The 14,840-nt window shown below is 40.4% G+C and overlaps 1 protein-coding gene across 1 annotated transcript in view; it reads left to right on the forward strand.

The window, feature by feature from the left end:
- snapc2 (small nuclear RNA activating complex, polypeptide 2) overlaps positions 1-12,236 on the forward strand; it is a 51,962-nt gene extending 39,726 nt beyond the window's left edge. Inside the window, exons 5-6 of the mRNA XM_047386559.1 lie at positions 3,400-3,488; positions 11,610-12,236. Coding sequence (XP_047242515.1) covers positions 3,400-3,488; positions 11,610-11,867 — 347 coding nt within the window. The 3' untranslated portion in view covers positions 11,868-12,236. The remainder of the gene's footprint in view (positions 1-3,399; positions 3,489-11,609) is intronic.
- Positions 12,237-14,840: the final 2,604 nt, after the last annotated feature.

The following is a 14,840-nucleotide window of genomic DNA, read 5'->3' on the forward strand; positions in this document are numbered from 1 at the left end:
CAAATTGTTTTGTCCCGGAATACAGCCACCCCGCTGGTATTTCGGCCTCTGACTATACAGTGGCTTGTAAAAGTATTCATACCCCTTGAACTTTTCCACATATTGTCACATTACAACCACAAACATAAATATAGTCATTTTCTACCGCTTCTTCCATACTGGATCATGGGGAAGCTGGTGCCTATCTCCAGCAGTCTATGGGTGGGAGGCGGGGTACACCCTGGACAGGTCGCCAGTCCATCGCAGGGCACTACAGACACACACAGGACAAACCACCACTTACACACTCATTCACACCCAAGGGCAATTTAGAGAAGCCAGTTAACAGTCATGTTTTGGGACTGTGGGAGGAAGAGAACCCGGAGAGAACCCACGCATGCACGGGGAGAACCCAGGATCTTCTTGCTGCAAGGCAACAGTGCTACCAACCGTGCCACAGTCCAGCCCAAACATAAATACACTGCTCAAAAAAATAAAGGGAACACTTAAACAACACAATATAACTCCAAGTAAATCAAACTTCTGTGAAATCAAACTGTCCACTTAGGAAGCAACACTGATTGACAATCAATTTCACATGATGTTGTGCAAATGGAATAGACACCAGGGGGAAATCTTTGGCGATTAGCAAGACACACTCAATAAAGGAGTGGTTCTGCAGGTGGGGACCACAGACCACTTCTCAGTACCTATGCTTTCTGGCTGATGTTTTGGTCACTTTTGAATGTTGGTGGTGCTTTCACACTCGTGGTAGCATGAGACGGACTCTACAACCCACACAAGTGGCTCAGGTAGTGCAGCTCATCCAGGATGGCACATCAATGCGAGCTGTGGCAAGAAGGTTTGCTGTGTCTGTCAGCGTAGTGTCCAGAGCCTGGAGGCATTATCAGGAGACAGGCCAGTACACCAGGAGACGTGGAGGAGGCCACAGGAGGGCAACAACCCAGCAGCAGGACCACTACCTCCGCCTTTGTGCAAGGAGGAACACGAGGAGCACTGCCAGAGCCCGGCAAAATGACCTCCAGCAGGCCACAAATGTGCACCAACAATAAGAAACCGACTCCATAAGGATGGTATGAGGGCCTGACGTCCACAAATGGGGGTTGTGCTCACAGCCCAACAACGTGCAGGATGCTTGGCATTTGCCAGAGAACATCAGGATTGGCAAATTCGCCACTGGCGCCCTGTGCTCTTCACAGATGAAAGCAGGTTCATGAACCACATGTGACAGACGTGACAGAGTGTGGAGAGACCGTGGAGAGCAATCTGCTGCCTGCAACATCCTTCAGCATGACTGGTTTGGCAGTGGGTCAGTAATGGTGTGGGGTGGTATTTCTTTGGAGGGCCGCATGGCCCTCCATGTGCTCGCCAGAGGTAGCCTGACTGCCATTAGGTACCGAGATTAGATCCTCAGACCCCTTGTGAGACCATATGCTGGTGCGGTTGACCCTGGGTTCCTCCTAATGCAGGACAATGCTAGACCTCATGTGGCTGGACTGTGTCAGTAGTTCCTGCAAGATGAAGACATTGAAGCTATGGACTGGCCCGTTCCCCAGACCTGAATCCGATTGAGCACATCTGGGACATCATGTCTCGCTCCATCCACCAACGTCAGGTTGCACCACAGACTGTCCAGGAGTTGGCGGATGCTTTAGTCCAGGTCTGGGAGGAGATCCCTCAGGAGACCATCCGCTGTCTCATCAGGAGCATGACCAGGCGTTGTAGGGAGGTCATACAGGCACGTGGAGGCCACACACAATACTGAGCCTCATTTTGACTTGTTTTAAGGACATTACATCAAAGTTTGATCAGCCTGTAGTGTGTTTTTCCACTTTAATTTTGTGTGTGACTCCAAATCCAGGCCTCCATTGGTTAATAAATTTGATTTCCATTGATGATTTTTGTGTGATTTTGTTGTCAGCACATTCAACTTTGTACAGAACAAAGTATTCAATGAGAATATTTCATTCATTCAAATCTAGGATGTGTCATTTTAGTGTTCCCTTTATTTTTTTGAGCAGTGTATATTTTATTGGAATTTTATGTGAAAGTACAACACAGTTGTATATAATTGTTAAGTGGATGAAAACTATACATGATTTAAAACATTTTTTACAAATAAAAAAACTGAAAAGGGCATTGACTGAGATTTTTGCCCATTCTTCTTTGCAAAACAGATCCAGCTCAGTCAGATTAGATGGAGAGTGTTTGTGAAAGTAGTTTGCAGATCTTGCCACAGATTCTCGATCAGGTTTAGGTCTGGACTTTGACTGGGCCATTCTAACACATTAATATGTTTTGTTTTAAACCATTCCACTGTAGCACTGGCTTTATGTTTAAAGCTAGGGTTGTTGTCCTGCTGGAAGGTGAACCTGCCCCTCAGTCTCAAGTCTTTTGCAGACTCCCAACAGGTTTTCTTCCAAGATTTGGCTCCATGCATCTTCCCATCAACTCCGACCACCTTCCCTGTCTCTGCTGAAGAGAAGCACCCTCAGAGCATGATGCTGCCACCACCATATTTGTCCTGTGTACAGATTTCCCCACCTGAGCTGTAGATCTCTGCAGTTCCTCTAGAGTCACCATGGGCCTCTTGGCTGCATCTCTGATCAGTGCTCTCCTTGTTCGGCCTGTAAGTTTATGTGGACGGCCTTGTCTTGGTAGGTTTACAGTTGTGCCATACTCTTTCCATTTCCGGATGATGGATTGAACAGAGCTCCCTGAGATGTTCAAAGCTTGGGATATCTTGTTATAGGTCAAGCCTGCTTTAAACTTCTCCACAACTTTATCCCTGATCTGTCTGGTGTGTTCCTTGGACTTCATGATGCTGTTTGCTCCCCAATATCTTGTTAAGCAACCTCTGAGGCCGTCAGAGAGCAGCTGTATTTGTACTGAGATTAGATTACACACAGGTGGACTCTATTTAGTCATTACCCATCATCAGGCTACGTATGAAGGCAATTGGTTGCACTCAGAGTAAAGGGGCTGAGTACTTTTGCACACCGCACGTTTCAGTGTTTTATTTGTAAAAAACAAGAATTGTATAATTTCGTTCCACATCACATGGTGTATACCATTTGTGTAGGTTTTTCACATAAAAATGTATTTTTGTGGTTGTAATGTGACTATGTGAAAAGGTTCAAAGGGTTTGAATACTTTTAAAAGCCACAGTAGCTGTGCTGAAATTAGATTATCTTCATATTTAAACTTATTTGAGGATCTGAAACATGAAACACAGCACTGGCAACAAAGCAAAAACTGACGAAACCTGTAAAGGGCAAATGTTTCATTGGCATGTTTCACGTAGCATTTTCTCGAAAGTGACTTTGCTGTTCAAAGTTATGTGTCGTAAATCTCATAAGAACTGTAGGTAATCTATCTTTTTTGTCTTTTGCCATCCAGAGTGTGCTATAGTCTTGGACCTGCTGATGTCTCTTCCAGAAGAGTTACCTTATCTGGACTGCAAAAACCTGCACACGCATCTGATCCAAGTAGGTTCTGCTGGTTATTGTTATTTTCTGGTTTATGTTTTAAACATGCCACAGTGTATGAATTATTTTGTTTAATTTATTCAACCCTAAACCTTTATTTTTTGGATCTTTGTCATGTGGCCTGCTGTTTCTTACCTGGTGCAGGTGGATAGCTGCTTCAAACAAAAAATAATAAAACTAGGTGTTGTGCAATGAAGCCACTCTAACCCCTCTATAAAGTCTTATTTTTTATTTTATTTATTTCAGACAATGATTTCAGACAATGACAAACAGTAAATAAATAAATCAATTTCAGAAATGCTTATAACAAACAAACAAATATCCAAATACAATACGAAGAAGTGTTTGGTAAACATTAAATTAAATTAAATTTCCAGTTCCAAATAAATTAAATTAACTTAAACATAAATAGAAACTAGTAAAATAAACATTTTCCATTAAGTAAACTTGTCAGTATATTTAACCTGAGATCTGACATTGATTATCAATTAATATAAATTGTCTGAAAAGGGGTATGAAGAAGTAAAACTTATTTTTCATACCCCTTCTCCCTCTAATAGCATTTAAATTAACTTTAAGTAACCTTCCTAATTAACATCTATGTTTTTGATCCAGAATTCACAAACCAAAACAATAATAAATAAATATATATACACAACTACAGGTCCTTCTCAAAAAGTTCATTATTTTCCATAATGTAATGATGAAAATTTAACATTCATATATTTTAGATTCATTGCACACTAACTGAAATATTTCAGGTCTTTTATTATCTTAATACGGATGATTTTGGCATACAGCTCATGAAACCCCAAAATTCCTATCTCACAAAATTAGCATATTTCATCCGACCAATAAAAGAAAAGTGTTTTTAATACAAAAAACGTCAACCTTCAAATAATCATGTACAGTTATGCACTCAATACTTGGTCGGGAATCCTTTTGCAGAAGTGACTGCTTCAATGCGGCGTGGCATGGAGGCAATCAGCCTGTGGCACTGCTGAGGTCTTATGGAGGCCCAGGATGCTTCCATAGCGGCCTTTAGCTCATCCAGAGTGTTGGGTCTTGAGTCTCTCAACGTTCTCTTCACAATATCCCACAGATTCTCTATGGGGTTCAGGTCAGGAGAGTTGGCAGGCCAATTGAGCACAGTGATACCATGGTCAGTAAACCATTTACCAGTGGTTTTGGCACTGTGAGCAGGTGCCAGGTCGTGCTGAAAAATGAAATCTTCATCTCCATAAAGCTTTTCAGCAGATGGAAGCATGAAGTGCTCCAAAATCTCCTGATAGCTAGCTGCATTGACCCTGCCCTTGATAAAACACAGTGGACCAACACCAGCAGCTGACACGGCACCCCAGACCATCACTGACTGTGGGTACTTGACACTGGACTTCTGACATTTTGGCATTTCCTTCTCCCCAGTCTTCCTCCAGACTCTGGCACCTTGATTTCCGAATGACATGCAGAATTTGCTTTCATCCGAAAAAAGTACTTTGGACCACTGAGCAATAGTCCAGTGCTGCTTCTCTGTAGCCCAGGTCAGGCGCTTCTGCCGCTGTTTCTGGTTCAAAAGTGGCTTGACCTGGGTAATGCGGCACCTGTAGCCCATTTCCTGCACACGCCTGTGCACGATGGCTCTGGATGTTTCTACTCCAGACTCAGTCCACTGCTTCCGGAGGTCCCCCAAGGTCTGGAATCGGCCCTTCTCCACAATCTTCCTCAGGGTCCGGTCACCTCTTCTCGTTGTGCAGCGTTTTCTGCCACACTTTTTCCTTCCCACAGACTTCCCACTGAGGTGTCTTACTTCTGGATATTTATGTTTGAATGTATTTTATATGAGGTTTCCAGCAGATCTTATTGTCTATCATTACTCCCAAAAACTTAATTTCCTTAACTCTCTCTTACTGTCATATTATCTATTAGGATCTGAACATTTGTACTTCTTCCGCAGTTTACAAACAACATAAACTTGGTTTTATCCAAATTTAATGATAATTTGTTAACATCAAACCATATCTTGAGTTGACATAACTCTAAGTTGATTTCAACCATAAGCTGACCCAAATTATCACCTGTACAAAAGATATTAGTATCATCTGCAAACAAAACAAATTTAAGTATTTTAGAAACTTTACAGATGTCATTAATGTAAAGAATAAACAATTTTGGCCCCAGTACTGACCCCTGGGGGACACCACAAAAAATGTCCAAGCATGGTGACTGGCAGTCACCCATTTGCACAAATTGTTGCCTGTTGCTTATATAACTTTCCATCCAGTGCAGGACTACTCCCCGAATGCCATAGCGCTCCAATTTCTTAATTAATATTTCATGATTTATTGTGTCAAAAGCAGATTTCTTATTATCTAAGGCGCCGGTGACTTCCTCTATCAATTCCATGACTGCCATTGCTGTAGATCTTTGTGATCTGAATCCATACTGACTTTCAGAAAGCAGATTATGTTTATTAATGAATATATCTAATCTAGTCACAAATAATTTCTCCAAAATTTTGGAAAACTGGAAGTAGAGAAACAGTCCTATAATTTGTGAAATGGTGTCCGTCCCCATTTTTATAAGAGTGGAATAACTTTGGCAATTTTCATCTTTTCTGGAAATTTACCCGATTGAAGTGACAGATTACAGATGTAAGTCAGAGGCTGGATAATTTCCTCAATTACCTTCTTGATTATTGTCATATCAATACCATCACAATCAGTTGACCTTTTGCTTTTACATTTATTGACGATATCTATAATTTCTTTTCTTCCCACTGCAGTGGGAAACATAGAAAAAGGATTTCTACTGATTAATGTTTCATTAAGAGCTCCAGTTATATGATCAGGGATTTTTTCTGCCAGTTTGGGTCCCACAGTCACCAAAAAGTTATTGGAATTATGAACAACGTCATTACTCTCCTCCAATTTGCCATCATTATTTATAAAAAACTGCGGAAAATTTATTTTTCCCCAGTTTTTCTTGATAATATTATTTAATACATTCCAAATCCCTTTGATATTTATCTTATTTCTATCTAATATTTTACTGTAGTAATCCTGTTTAGCTATTCGTAGTATAGCAGTTAACTTATTCTTATATTTCTTATATTTATTCTCCACCTCTAAGGATCTATACTTTATGAAATCTCTATAAAGTTTGTTCTTTTTTTTGCAGGCATTTTGCAAACCCTTTGTCATCCATGGAGCTTCTGAGTATTTGTTTTTGTGACAGTACATTAATAATGGACAGTTTTTATCATATAATACTTTAAAGGTGCTTAGAAAATTTTCATATGCTATATCAACATTATCTTCTTGCAAAACAGACTCCCAGTTGTGTTTCAGTAAATCATCTTTGAAAGATATGAGTGATTCCTCTGTTCTTACTCTTTTAAAGTGTGGATTACTTTTATCCTTATTTTTGATATAGAAATTGTCACTAACAACAAAGACTGGAAGATGATCACTAATATGCTGAATAATTAATCCACTTATTGTATTATTATCTAAGATATTAGGTAATATATTATCTATTAATGTGGCACTGTTCAGTGTGATCCTGCTGGGTCTAGTGATTTTGGGAAAAAGGCTCAAACTGTACATTGTGTTAATGAACTCTTCAGTAGGTTTATGATTATTTGAGTTAAGCAGATCAATATTAAAGTCCCCACAGATGAAAAAGACCTTCTGAGATGTAGCTGTGTATGTTTGCTCAAACCATTCTCTATATATTTCCATATTGGAACCAGGAGCTCTGTAAACACAACTGACAATGACATTTTTTGACTTTTCCATATATATTTCAGCAGTTATACACTCAAATACATCTTTAGTCACTCTGGTCATGTTTTCTACTATTTTATACTTTAAGTTTATATCAACATACACAGCTACTCCTCCTCCAGGTTTCCCTTCTCTGCTGATATAATTGAACTCATAACCCTCCAGCTCAAAGTCAGCTCCCTTCTCATGACTGATCCCGGTTTCAGAGATGGCTATGATGCTGAATGGCTGTTTAAACTGGCTCAGACAGTTTTTGATGCTGTTAAAGTTTGCATATAAACTTCTGTTATTGAAATGTATGATTGAAAGCATATTAACTACTGGAACTTCCATGTTGTATTGATCCGTTGTGTAGTAGCAGCAGTTATCAACCATATCATTAAAGAAGTTATCTGGATCCACATCCTCTTCCATGTCCTGACTTTTATAATCCGTATAGCTGAATGTCTTCAGCTCCAAGTTATCGGCACTAACAGTTGTACAGGTCCTTCTCAAAATATTAGCATATTGTGATAAAGTTCATTATTTTCCATAATGTCATGATGAAAATTTAACATTCATATATTTTAGATTCATGGCACACTAACTGAAATATTTCAGGTCTTTTATTGTCTTAATACGGATGATTTTGGCTTACAGCTCATGAAAACCCAAAATTCCTATCTCACAAAATTAGCATATCATTAAAAGGGTCTCTAAACGAGCTATGAACCTAATCATCTGAATCAACGAGTTAACTCTAAACACCTGCAAAAGATTCCTGAGGCCTTTAAAACTCCCAGCCTGGTTCATCACTCAAAACCCCAATCATGGGTAAGACTGCCAACCTGACTGCTGTCCAGAAGGCCACTATTGACACCCTCAAGCAAGAGGGTAAGACACAGAAAGAAATTTCTGAACGAATAGGCTGTTCCCAGAGTGCTGTATCAAGGCACCTCAGTGGGAAGTCTGTGGGAAGGAAAAGGTGTATCAGAAAACGCTGCACAACGAGAAGAGGTGACCGGACCCTGAGGAAGATTGTGGAGAAGGGCCGATTCCAGACCTTGGGGGACCTGCGGAAGCAGTGGACTGAGTCTGGAGTAGAAACATCCAGAGCCACCGTGCACAGGCATGTGCAGGAAATGGGCTACAGGTGCCGCATTCCCCAGGTCAAGCCACTTTTGAACCAGAAACAGCGGCAGAAGCGCCTAACCTGGGCTACAGAGAAGCAGCACTGGACTATTGCTCAGTGGTCCAAAGTACTTTTTTCAGATGAAAGCAAATTCTGCATGTCATTCGGAAATCAAGGTGCCAGAGTATGGTGGAAGACTGGGGAGAAGGAAATGCCAAAATGCTAGAAGTCCAGTGTCAAGTACCCACAGTCAGTGATGGTCTGGGGTGCCGTGTCAGCTGCTGGTGTTGGTCCACTGTGTTTTATCAAGGGCAGGGTCAATGCAGCTAGCTATCAGGAGATTTTGGAGCACTTCATGCTTCCATCTGCTGAAAAGCTTTATGGAGATGAAGATTTCATTTTTCAGCACGACCTGGCACCTGCTCACAGTGCCAAAACCACTGGGAAATGGTTTACTGACCATGGTATCACTGTGTTCAATTGGCCTGCCAACTCTCCTGACCTGAACCCCATAGAGAATCTGTGGGATATTGTGAAAAGAACGTTGAGAGACTCAAGACCCAACACTCTGGATGAGCTAAAGGCCGCTATCGAAGCATCCTGGGCCTCCATAAGACCTCAGCAGTGCCACAGGTTGATTGCCTCCATGCCACGCCGCATTGAAGCAGTCATTTCTGCAAAAGGATTCCCGACCAAGTATTGAGTGCATAACTGTACATGATTATTTGAAGGTTGATGTTTTTTGTATTAAAAACACTTTTCATTTATTGGTCGGATGAAATATGCTAATTTTGTGAGATAGGAATTTTGGGTTTTCATGAGCTGTATGCCAAAATCATCCGTATTAAGACAATAAAAGTTCTGAAATATTTCAGTTAGTGTGCAATGAATCTAAAATATATGAATGTTAAATTTTCATCATGACATTATGGAAAATAATGAACTTTATCACAATATGCTAATATTTTGAGAAGGACCTGTAGGTGTTAGTGTTGTGTTCATGTGAAGAAGAAGTTCCTGTAACTTGTGACATGGTGAAGTGAGTCGTGCGTGATATCACCTGTGCTCAAACAATCCTCAGATAGTTCAGTCATATTTATCCAACTCCGTGATGTCCCGAACGACCAGAACCTTCGCCTCCTCCGGTGTTCCGATCAGCTTAATGAAGACTTTACAGTTCGTGGTCCATGTGGACTGGATCTTCTTCTGCCTCCTCAGGAACCGGGCCTTCCTTGCGATGTCGGCGTTTTTCTTGGTCAGGTGCTCGTTAATGAACACGTCTGACCCCTTCAGCAACCTGCCCTGTTTCAGCCGAGCAGATTTGTGTTTCTGCTTGCTGAACCTCATGATGATTGCCGGTCTGTCGTTGTTACCTCGTCTCAGGAGAGGGTGGCATGCTTCCACGGAGTCACAGTCCAGCTTTGTCCCCTTGGACAAGAGGAAAGAGGCCACCTGTTCCTCCGTGGACTCCTTCACGCGAGGTGACGGCTCACCAGCCGGACAGGGCCCTGCCACTACGCCGGCGTGAGAGTGGGGCCTGACACGCAGTCCGGTGATGATCACTTCGTTCATCCTGGTGTACTGTTCCAAATCTGCCACGTGATTCTCCAGAACGGCGATCCGCTTATCCTTTTCTTCATTAAGAAGTTGCAAAGCTCTCACCTCTTCAACCAAATCCAGGATGTACTTTTGCTGGAGTCGGATGGCCGAGGTTTCTCCTGAAAGAAAATCCAATGCTTTCCTTATCTCCTCAAAATCCTCCAAGGCTGGATTCTTCTTTGGGCCCATGGTGGCTTTAAATTGTTTGTATGTGTGGGTTGCCTACTAAGGATTGTTGACAGTTTTGTGATTTTTCTAAAAGCTTGACCTGCAGGTTTTAATCAAAGCATTTGCTCTGTCCTTCTGCAACTTCCAGGCTTACAGCCAAACAAGCTTTCATTAAGCTACTCACTTAATGCCGTCGGTATATTAGTTAGTCTGGTTTCTGTCTTCGATGCTGGTTCATAAAATTGTCTTCATGCTTTGTCTCCATGTACCATGCTTCGTCTTGTCCCCGCTTAGTGAACCTAGTTTCGTTCAAGTCTTTAGTTTAGTGTTTTGTTTTTGACCAGGAGTTTTTGATGTGCTGCTGCTACCCTGCCTCCCTGCTGTGAGTTTATGTACAAGTCTGGATATTAATAAATCTTCGTTTGCCTCTTCATGAAGTCTTCTCTCCCGTCTATGCGCTTTCGTCCGAAACAAACCCAACCGCAGAACTGCAGACTGGTTCTGCATGAGGTTTTTTCCTGTTGAAGAACCTGTCTTCATAAATTTTTCTAGCGGTAAAGCAAGAATAGTAGTTAATATTTGCAAAACAACATACATTTCAAAGTTGAGCATTCATCCAGACTCATTCAGATGTTCAGACGGCACAAAGCCGAACACAGGGCACAGCAAAGGTAAAATCCTCTGAAGAAAAAAGGTCCAGCCCAGCTGTGATTTATAGCAAAAAGTCTAAAACCAATAATTTACAAGAGATGATTGTTTTACAGCACCTCTAAATCATATGTAAAGTCTGGTGAAAGGTGCAACTGTAGTAAATTTCAGATTTATTTCATGTAGGCGTAGTTCTTTTTACACTCCTAATTCTGGCAGTGAAGCTGATCAGGATCACAACCCAGTGTTCTGAAACATTAAATGTTAACCTCCAAATCTTTTACAACTGTTACATAATTAACATTCCTTTACCTCCAAGGACACTAGTACTATTAACAGGTAGGTAACTCAAGTTTATAAATGTTCAAAGCATGAATTATTTAAAACACTTTGACAAAACCCTATAATATTACTTTGTTGGTAACATTCTTTACCAACAAAGTTCCACCCCCAAGGTTCATGCTATTCCCAATAGTACTACCTCCCCACCAGGGCCTTTTCTGTGGTACATTTTTTACAACAGTTATCTGTTTCAGATGTTGAGCTAATTCCTAGTTTCTGGAAAAGGTTCCTTAGGTGGAAACACACCTTATTACAATAATAAGAATGGAAGACCTGTCGACTATTTTTGTCCTGAATGTAATTATTAGAGAACATGAAAATTGGTTTGTAATTTGTAAGTAGAAACACAAAGCAAGACAGAGTCCTCATGGATGATCAGAAGTTTAGGATTACAAAAAAATCTTTTTATTTTGTTTTCTTAGTTTGCATTAACCTGCGGCCTTCTCTCTTCTGATGTTTTTTTTTTAGATGCATCAGTGTCTCTCAGCTCCTGTCGACTCCAGGCCTGCAAAACAACTATTGTCAAAGCTGAAAAACATGCACCATGCTCAAAGAGAGCCACCTACAGCTCATGATCCCAACCTGACAGGCAGTCAGAAGGCTGAAACTGCTGGTACTGATGACAGCTCTTTGGGCCAATCTGAGGATCCAGACGTGTTGGATTTCGGCCCACCACTTAATCCTTTCCTGGTTCCCCTGAATTTGTTGATGCGAAGGCAAAGTTAGGAATAACACATTGTGAACTACTTTAGTCCGCTTACATGTGTGGGAACATTGGCCTAATTTTATAAGTTAGGCACACTTTTAGTTAAATGTTTTGCAGTTGCAGCTGCAGCTAATTGAATCTAAAATTAGATTTTCATCAAATGTTACCTCAGACTCATTGTATTTTTTTAGTTTTAAAAATTATTTTGCAAGTTTGAATGCAGTCCTTCAGCAAAGGTTGTACCCAGCACAAGCCCCCTGTCATCCCACGCCACCATCCGCTTGCCGACACACCACGACCCTATGCCCCTCCAAAGATTAAGTGTGTATAGAGGATTGCTGAACGTTTCTTTTATTTGATGTCACATTAAATACCGATACTTTGAGAAATTTGGCTTTTTATTTGCTTACTACTTTGTTTTATCCTGTTTCAGTATTGCTGTAGCAGCTGCGCCACGACTGCCTACACACAGAAATATGCCAGTTACTCTCTGCATCTCTGTAGATTAGTTTATTTGAATTTGATAAAGTATTTAATTGAATTTTATTCGATTCAGGTTATTCACATAGAGATGATTTACAGAAGTATTTAGTCAATTCAATCCAGTCACATAGTTTTTTTTTTTTCTATTTTAAATATTTTTTTTGCAGCACTAGAGACTTTATTTTTCAAGAGCAGGTAGACAGGAAAGAGGGGGAGACATAAGGCAAAGGTTGCGGGGTCTGGGACTCGAACCCGAGACAGCTGCATCGAGAACTAAAGCCTCTGCACAGGTTTGCGCGCTTAACCCCTACACCACCAGCGCCGCACCCCCATTCACATAGTTACATCCAAGGTCAAGCTCAGTTCATTATACCAATTAGTTAAAACTTGTATCTATGGAAAGCCAGCTGGTTGTTGTGAGTCACTAACCTTTTTACAATCTGTTCTCCTAAATGAACATGTCGACAGTAAGGTTTATAGACCTCAAATTTATCGACCATCAACAATAGGCTGTGCCCTTCAACAGCTGTTTTTCAAGGGTCCTGTTTTTTTTTTTTTTTTTGGCCTACAGTTTATGGGCAAAACAATCAGGCGTAGCCTACTTGACTCAGCGGACGTGCCTGCGGAGGCGTGCAGACTCAAACTGGATGTCCGCCAGACATTTACGACCACGTACACAGTGTCACACAAAATATAAGAAACTAACAAGTACAACTCTTTATCATAATCATTCTTATCTTTATAGGCTAAATATGTGTAAACATCTATTGCTACCTATCTAATACATCGGTCAAACGTTTTTCAGATATTCAGAGTATGGGCTTTATCAAGCTTACATTGTTTCAATGCACCTTTCAAAATAAAAATTTAATTTTTAAATGCCACAATAACCAGAAATGTTCAAGAAATGACATTTTGTGAATAAATTTTTTTTGCCAATGTAATAAAATTATTAATTCAAAAATCTATTAATTCTATTTGTAGACTGAAACTTATTTTAAAAGTTAAAGGGGAACAGTAAGATATTTTTACAAGCTATCCAGTGTTGGAAAGCAGTCCAGAAGATTTCTCACATGAATAAAAAATATGCTCAACTGTTTTAATGTCAGCATTGCAAAAGGTTCATGTGTTGATACTAATATTAAAATTGTGTAGAAAGTTATTAGATCGATAAATTGTATTCAACATTTTAAGATTTTTCACAGTAGTTTTAGTGAGGTAGCGTCCATTAGCTTTGCATCTAGCAGTCAAAGTCTGTCAGTGTAATGTTGTTATCGACTTCCCACACACATACGCTGGCCAGTTGATGTTATACGTTTATATTCACACAGCTGTTTACTCAGTAAGGACGTGGACAGCTTTTAAATCTTTTAAGAAGATTTGAGGGCTGTTGAAACTCATATACTTCCACCGTGGCAGTATTTTTTTGTACTTCTTAAAAAAGATTCTGTCCCGACAAACCCTAGCCGTTTTGCATGCCTCTTTCAGGGTGGTTGCTTTTACACATTTGGACAAAATTGTTGGTACCCCTCGGTTAATAAAAGAAAAACCCACAATGGTCACAGAAATAACTTGAATCTGACAAAGGTAATAATGAATAAAAATTCTATGAAAATGAACAAATAAAAGTCAGACATTGCTTTTCAAACATGCTTCAACAGAATTATTTAGAAAAAGTAAACTCATGAAACAGGCCTGGACAAAAATAATGATACCCCTGAAAATAATGTGACCAAAGGAACATGTTAAATCAAGGTGTGTCTATTAATTAGCATCATAGGTGTCTACATTCCTGTATTCAGTCAGTGGGCCTATATATAGGGCTACAGGTAGTCACTGTGCTCTTTGGTGACATGGTTTGTACCACACTCAACATGGACCAGAGGAAGCGAAGGAAAGAGTTGTTTCAGGAGATTAGAAAGAAAATTATACAGAAGCATGTTGAAGGTAAAGGTTTTAAGATCATCTCCAAGCAGTTTCATGTTCCTGTGACTACAGTTGCACATATTATTCAGAAATTTAAGATCCATGGGACTGTAGCCAACCTCCCTGGACGTGGCTGCAGGAGGAAAATTGATGACAAAACAAAGAGACGAACGGTAACAAAAGAGCCCGAAAAACCTCTAAAGAGATTAAATGTGAACTTCAAGCTCAAGGCACACCAGTGTCAGATTGGACCATTCAACGTTATTTGAGGCAAAGTGGATTTAATGCGAGACAACCAAGTAGAACACCATTGTTGAAAACAAATAATAAAAAGGGCAAACTGGAATTTGCCAAACTACATGTTGACAAGCTACAAAACGTCTGGGAGAATGTCCTATGGACAGATGAGACAAAAATTGAACTTTTTGGCAAGGGACATCAGCTCTATGTTCATAGATGGAAAAATGAAGCATATGAAGAGAAGAACACTGTCCCTACTATAAAACATGGAGGAGGCTCTGTTATGTTCTGGGACTGCTTTGCTGCATCTGGCACAGGGTGTCTTGAATCTGTGCAGGGTATAA

The sequence above is a fragment of the Girardinichthys multiradiatus genome, chromosome 14 (assembly GCF_021462225.1).
Source record: "Girardinichthys multiradiatus isolate DD_20200921_A chromosome 14, DD_fGirMul_XY1, whole genome shotgun sequence".
Lineage (NCBI taxonomy): Eukaryota > Metazoa > Chordata > Actinopteri > Cyprinodontiformes > Goodeidae > Girardinichthys > Girardinichthys multiradiatus.